Raw genomic sequence first — 7,131 nt, 5'->3', positions numbered from 1 at the left:
ATAATCTCCACCAGTATTACATGTAACTTTTAGCCAAAAATCAAATGAGAAGATGCAGGGGATGTGCCTGCAATTCACCTCCAGGTGAGAGGACTATCCTTTAGAAGGTCTAGAATTCCTGGGCACACTCATACAATGTCCTTGGAGAGGCTGCTCAGCCTCCAGTCACCAGTGCTCTGATGTGCTGTCTCCTTGGACTTGGCTTGCTCTGATCCCTGACAGTACTTATCTGCCGGCAGATGAATCTACACAATGACGGGCTCCATCCAAGCCTTGGGTGAGCACCTGCTTCTTATCCTCCAAATCCATGGACATGTGCATTCCCCTCCCACCCCCCAATCTGGAGCTCCTTTAGAGTTAGTTTCACCTTTAATTTCAAATCTGTGGCATTTTGATCATACAGCTGTCATAAATAAATCCCTCGTGTTTTTACAAGTGCTAGTATTTTTAGAGGCAATGGCCCTGTGGTAGAGCGCTTGCCTAGCTTGCCAAAAGGAAAGGAGGGCCAGCATTTTTAATGTTATTATTTGTTTTTGGTTAGCAACTTTAATCAACAATTAAATGGCATAGAATGTGTACAATTCTAGAATCTAGAATGTATACAATTCTATATTAATGGACTTAAAACCCAAATAAGGTTGAGGTGAGCCCCAGGGCAGCAATGAAACTAGAATCCTCAGCCACACATCTGCTCCAGCTGAAGGCAAGCTGGCACCGGCTCTGGGCAAAGAGGGTCCAGGGGAAGAGCTGTGGCCTCTGCAGCACTGCTGCCACTAGATGGCTATGGGGACAGGGGTCCAGAGGGAGGATCCAGAGTGACTCAGGAGCTGGTGGGAGAAGAAGTCAATCAGCAGGAGGTCTCCAGAGGACTTTCTTATTTTTACTTATTCACTCATTTCTTGCAGTACTGGTTTAGGCAAGAGCTCTATCACTGAGCTACACCCCAGCCCCTCCCCCTTTAGATTAGAACAAACAGCACAGCATCTTTTTGTGTTGATTGACAAAGGTGTGGGAGAAGCCCTGGAGCAGTTTCCCTGAGGCACAAGAGAGGTGTTGAGGGTGGCGGGGAAGGCAGGTGGCAGGGAAACTTCCTGAAGCAGGCAGGAACAGGGTGAGTCGCAGGTGCTGGCGGGCAGCAGGTGGAGTGGTGGGCATGCCTGCGGGTCCTCCTGACCACCAGAATGTTCCTTAAAAATGCATGATGTTGCCAGGCGTGGTGACACACACCTGTAATCCCAGTGGTGCCAGAGGCTGAAGCAGAAGGATCACTGATTCAAAGCCAGCCTCTGCAATGGGCGAGGCACTAAGCAACTCAGTGAAACCCTGTCTCTAAATAAAATACAAAATAGTCCACCATGCGGCCTGCGCAATGGTTTCATTAATGAGGTTCTTGGCATAAAGTTAGTTAGAAGAGATCGAAATAAAACACACAGACTCAGTTACCTTATTTCTATTGCCAGGTCCGAGACGGCTCCCCTCTCTGGCTCCGACCTCTAACCGCCCAGCAGGGCAGCAAGGATTACTCAGGGCTAGCAGGAGAGAGAGAGAGTGAACACGCCAGGGAGTAGCCTTTTATTGGGGAACAAGAAATTCAGGGGATAATTCCATCCAATGAAGGTTGAGGGGGGACTGCACTCCAAGGTCAGGGTCAGTGATTGGGCCCCCCGGGGTCAGTGGTCAGTCACACCCCCACACGGACGGGTTCTCTCATCAGGAAAGGGCCGGGAAAATTCCAACACAGCCAGAAGCCTCAGACCCTTAACGGGAGCCGCCCAGTCACGTGTCAGGATGGCTTCCCACAAAATAGGGCTGGGGATGTGCTCAGTGGTCTTGAATGACCCTGAGTTCAATCCCTACTACCCGCCCCAAAAGGGAGACCAGTAATGAAGGGGACCCTGGGGAAGGGGGAGGGAGGAAAGATGGGAAAGGAGACGAAATTGACTCAGTTGTGCCTGGTGCCTGTGTGACTACATCACAGTGAGTTTCCCTTTTGTGGATAATACAGTGCACCAATTAAAAATAAATTGACAGAAGGAAGACCGACAGAGGGAGGGGAAGAAAGGAGGTAGTGCGGGGACTGAAATGGAGCACATTATGTCATTCACTTGTGAATTCATCAAAAGGAACCCCACAAGTAGGTAAAAATTAAAAAGCTATATGTTATAAAGTAATTAACAATAATAGCATATCCAAATGTCTAACATTCTTTCATCAAATCATGGATAGTGTGGGAAAAGAAAATTAAACAGCACTAACCATTTTACTTTTCAAAATATGATTTTTAATTTCTAAATGATGATAATTCTGAACTATTTATTTTAGTTACAATTTTTTAAAAATTCTGAACTGATAGCAAGTCCACATTACTTCTCAAATACTGGATACTTAAAAGGTTAAATAAAATGGTTTATGAAGGAAAAGACAGAAGAAATACAAACAAAGACACCTTAAATTTAAAAAGTTAAAATAAAGTTAAAAAATAAGATGAAGAATGTCAGGGTAGGCGCACAATGGGTGCTTATGAACCTGAGATCAGTAAGTACATCGCCTCTCACAGGGTGGATGTTTAATCCACAGAGGAACGTCATGGACAGGCTTGAAAACACCTGCGTTCAAGAAGCAGACATGGGAATGAACTAGAGGGAAAAGAGTAGGAAAGAATTGAACTAGAAAAATTCAACACAATTTCAAGATAAAAACACCAAATTGGCAAAATAGGGCAGCTTTTATTGATTTAAAGATCAAATCGACAACCATGTACTGATACACTGAAATTTCAGGTCACTAGCAAGCATCACTTATGTAAATCAAAAAATGTTAGGATTGATTGCACAAAATTGAAATGTACTCTTAAGAAGAACTGGATTGACATAGTGGATCAGCAGTGCATGTCTCTTCAACATCAGTGTTTTAAGCTGAGTGCCATGGGAGGAGCTGGTGCAGGAAGGGCCTCTGAGTCCCCTTTGCCTGGGGCAGGACACGGCCCCAGCTGTGAGGGTCCTCCTGCCCCAACCAATAATGACACCTTCCCCCTGGAGGTGGTACAGGAGGAATCTATAGAAGGAGATGCCCGACTCTCCCTTATCTGCCAGCTATTTGCCTTCCCACAGCCTGCTGTTCCTGGAGACCTGAAGTCTTCTCCCTTTTCCTTGTCACTTTAACAATTCACTAATCTTATTGAAGGTGCCACGGACACTGGAGGTCTGGGTTGCCTGTTTGAGGATTACTGATCCCCTGATCTCTTCCGTGGATTGTAAAACTCAGTGTAATGAACTCCATTTGTTTCCCTCATGTGAATCTGTCTGTTGTAATGGGGTTTTGCAGCAGGGGAGAGAGACTGGGCTCAAATCCAGATATAAATCGGACTGGAGAATTTAGAGAAGAGGAGCAGGATGGTCAGTGTGGAGCGTTTCTAGGAAGAAACACCAAGATACACCCACTAAGTCAGTTCCACAGGATTCTTGCTGAAGGCAGGCTGGGGCAGCGGCCAGGCCTCCCCCAGGGGTAGAGGATGATGAACCTGATGCATACAGTGCCTTACCCTGAGGGTGTCCCTGGTCACCTACAGCAGGTTACTTGCTAAACTTGGACAACACAGAGACTGTAATGGAAGCTGAGTGTCAGTCCCTTTGGGAAAGAGTTCAAAGGGGCTGAGTACAATTTGGCCAGCAAGAAAGTCCTGATCAAGGAGAGGTGCAGCCTGAGCTTGGCACTAGTTCTACAAATCAATCTTGAGTTTCTTGGAGCAGAATATGCAAATATGAAAAAAGTTGTAATCTTTCTTGTGGAAATTTAGAGTTAACACAATTGACAAAAAAATGGGAAGGAAGAGTATTTTGGCTGGCTGCAATGCTTACTTGTCACAAATACATTTAATGGAAATATTTATATTTTGTAAAATAAAAAGTATATAAATTTTCCCCAAATTCCAAGCACAGGCTGCTTTTAAAACCACAGAATTTCCTAGGAGAACTGCTTTGGGTTACCCCTAAGAATGCCCCTCTGGCCCACCTGCTTTAGGGCCAGCTAGAGGATGGCAGGGTCCCCTAGAAGTTCTGGGATGAAAGGACTCTCCAGCCCCACCCCACCGCTGACCTTCTGGGAGGAGAGGAGTCCTGAGATGGAGTTGAACCCAAGTGGCCAGTAACTCAATCAGCTACAGGGTGAAGCTTCTGGGAAACCCAGGCAGCGCAAAGATTCCCTTCAAACCTCGACTCTTGTGATTAAGTCAATCTCAGACCCGGCACTCAGAGTAGCAGGCATGAGTTCATTACAAGGGATGGGAAAAGGAACTGTCAGGGGGGAGAGAGAGAGGGTCCTCTCAGACAGAAGAGGGACAGTGTGCCTCTGCTTCCCTCCAGTTTTGTTGGAGGATTCCCAGGGAACTTTCCAGAGAATCCAGAAAACTCCCGACTTTTGACTGACAGCAGGATGACATCAGACTTTCAAGTCCCCACTGCCATGACTACTCTAGGTCACTTTGGCCCATGCTGACTGGTTCTGTGTAAGGGTCACAAAAGTCTCCCCCTTCAGGGTGACTGTGTTGTTCTTATCAGCATTTCAAGGCCTGCATTTCCCCTGCAGATAACAGGAATGTGACATATCCTGTCCACTTAGGCCAGACAGAACTGCAGGGAAATTGTTTTTTGAAAGTAAAAGTATTCAGGGGTCAGCACAGTAGGCCCATTTTGTAGAATTATTCCCTTAACCTCATGTTTCCGCCAGTCACATCTGTCTGCCCCTTAACAATGTATTTTAAGAAAATTATAAAACTATAAGTTAGGGGATTTTCCAGCATTATCTACCAAACAGTAATAGAGAACACATCAGTCTGAGGATCCTGAGAACACCAGACCATCATAAACCATCTGTGGTCACCAGACTGATGTCCTTCCCACACAACTCATCCAGGTTCCTTTGAAGAAGAATCCTGGGACCCACTCTCCAGATGGGCCAAATTTCCCCCTTGAATGTGTATCCACTTTCCCAAATAAGTCTGTCTCTGACTAACACGTGCTGAAATCCTTCTGAATCAGATGGATGGAGAGCCTCCCTGGTCCTGAGCTGAGGTCTCCTCTGCAGGAACATTTTTTGGTGACAATATAACCACAAACAGTGAGCAATCATCTGTTTAACAGTCTACAGTGGATCTAATGCAGAGAAGAGAATATTAAAACAGATGGTTACATTTCAATGTAATCTGAGAATATAATTTCATGACACTACACTGTGAACAGAATTGATCTGATATTCATCAGAATTCTAATTGGAAAAGCTCAAACCACAAAGCCTAACACAAGATCACAGGAGAACATGCTCATAACTTGGGAGCCTAAAATGGTCAGTTAGGACACAGAAAGCAAAATATTAAAATGATTCATAATTCTAACCTCATCAAAATTATAAACCCTGCTTGTCAAAAGGTCCACTAACAGATGAACAGGTAAGACTTAGCATGACCAAGGACTTAGCACACGACTTCCTGGGCTTCCCTGTCCCCAACTCTGAGGTCACCCTCCTTCCAGTCCCCAGCTGCCCACCAAGCCCTACCACAGCCCCTCAATCTCACCTTCAACGCCAGGCTTATTATACACTAGGAATAAGGACAGAGACATACAGGGAGTAAATAACTTTGTCAGTTTGCATAAAGTGGTCTGATTTTTACTAGACCAACAGGATGGCGGTTACTCGATTTCCATTAAGTTCTTTCAGACAACGACATCACCACCAAGAAGCACAAAACTAGTCAAAATCTGCATGCAACAAGTAGGACAGGCAGAGCTTGGTTGGAGTCCTGCGTGAGTGCTCATGGGGTGGGAGGGGGGACCCTGTGGCTATGGGAGACACTGTGGGCTCTGGCCTGCAGCTTCTCAGGAAGGGCGGTCATCAGAGGCTCACTCCTGAGGTTCACCGGGAATGCAGGCGTTAAAACCAGCCTTGTGTCGCAGTGAGCTGCGAGCAAAGCCATAAATAAGCACAGGGACTTTCGGTGAAGTTTTTGTTTGTTTTCATTTTTTACTAATCTTTGAAAAGAATCCTCATCTTTACGGTTGGACTGACGAGCAACCACGTCCGAATCCTTTGTCCTTTCTTTCTGGGACACTTGCGTCCCTCCTCTGAGAAAGACCGGAGAAGACAAAAGCAGGGTCAGTCAGTGTCAGGTCGGCAGAGTCCGCCCTCGGTCTTGGGTCTGAGGGTTTATTAAGCAGACGACAGGTCCAAATGAGCAGGTACAAGTGGAGGTGCCGCGCCAGCAACTGGAGAAATGACAGGACCTGAGCTGCGAGGACCTGCGCGGCGCACCGCGGTGCTGGAGGTACCACCCTCGGCGACCTCCGGCTTGGCAGGCAGAGTGTGCACGCTCAGCGCCGCTGCGACCAGGTGACCCCACCCAAGTCACAGGGGCGCCGCCCACAAGCCGCCCGGGCAGCGCAGAGACCCGCAGCGGACCTGGCCCCGCGGGCCTCGCTGGGGGCGGCAGCGGGCTCTAGCACGGAAGCACGAGCTCGTAGTCGTGCTCCAGGGTGCTGGCCATGGGGCTGGCAGTGGAGGTCCTCAGCAGCGCGTACTCCGTTTCCTGGGAGCTCCTGGACCGCCCCAGGCGCCGCGAGGCGCGGTCGACGTTCTCGTAGCCGTCGTCGTTGGAGCTCAGCGAGGGCCGGCGCAGGGGCGGATGGCTGATGACGGTGTAGCACACCTCCTCTGAGCCGGGTTCCTGCACCGGGAAACCACAGGCTTGGGTCACGCACGCACAGTCGCCCCAGGGTTCTCACCCCGGGACCCCCAGGCCCGCTTCCAGGGGCATCGGGGACCTGCCCTAGCAGGCACCGTGCCCCAAGGCACTGCTGGGTCTGCGCCTGCCCCTCTCCAGTGATGGAGGAGGGAAGGACATTACCCTCGCGGTCACACATTGAGATGCCATGAGCAGATCATTAACCCGAGGTTTTTTAATAAGAGAAAATTCTAATTATAAAATTAGAATTTCAACATATTTTCAATTGCATGGATAGTAAAGAAAAGAAAAAAAATCAGACGTTAATATATACAAATCAAACCAATGAGATGCTTGTGATGTAGTTTTAAAAGGAAAAACTTTGTCCACATTATTGGTTTCTATCATGTTCACAAGCA

General features: G+C 47.6%; 1 protein-coding gene across 2 annotated transcripts in view; it reads right to left on the bottom strand.

Moving 5' to 3' along the window:
• Positions 1–2,706: 2,706 nt before the first annotated feature.
• The window catches only part of Gcsaml (germinal center associated signaling and motility like), a 37,593-nt gene continuing 33,168 nt past the window's right edge, over positions 2,707–7,131 (bottom strand). For both annotated transcript variants that reach the window (XM_058580638.1, XM_046448439.2), the window contains exon 5: positions 2,707–6,715. In XM_058580638.1, the coding sequence (XP_058436621.1) occupies positions 6,488–6,715 (228 nt within the window). In that variant the 3' untranslated portion in view covers positions 2,707–6,487. The remainder of the gene's footprint in view (positions 6,716–7,131) is intronic.

This window comes from Marmota monax, unplaced genomic scaffold (assembly GCF_021218885.2).
Source record: "Marmota monax isolate L192 unplaced genomic scaffold, Marmota_monax_Labrador192_F-V1.1 WCK01_AAM20220418_F8-fsc00327, whole genome shotgun sequence".
Lineage (NCBI taxonomy): Eukaryota > Metazoa > Chordata > Mammalia > Rodentia > Sciuridae > Marmota > Marmota monax.
This window is presented reverse-complemented; position numbering and strand designations above follow the sequence as displayed.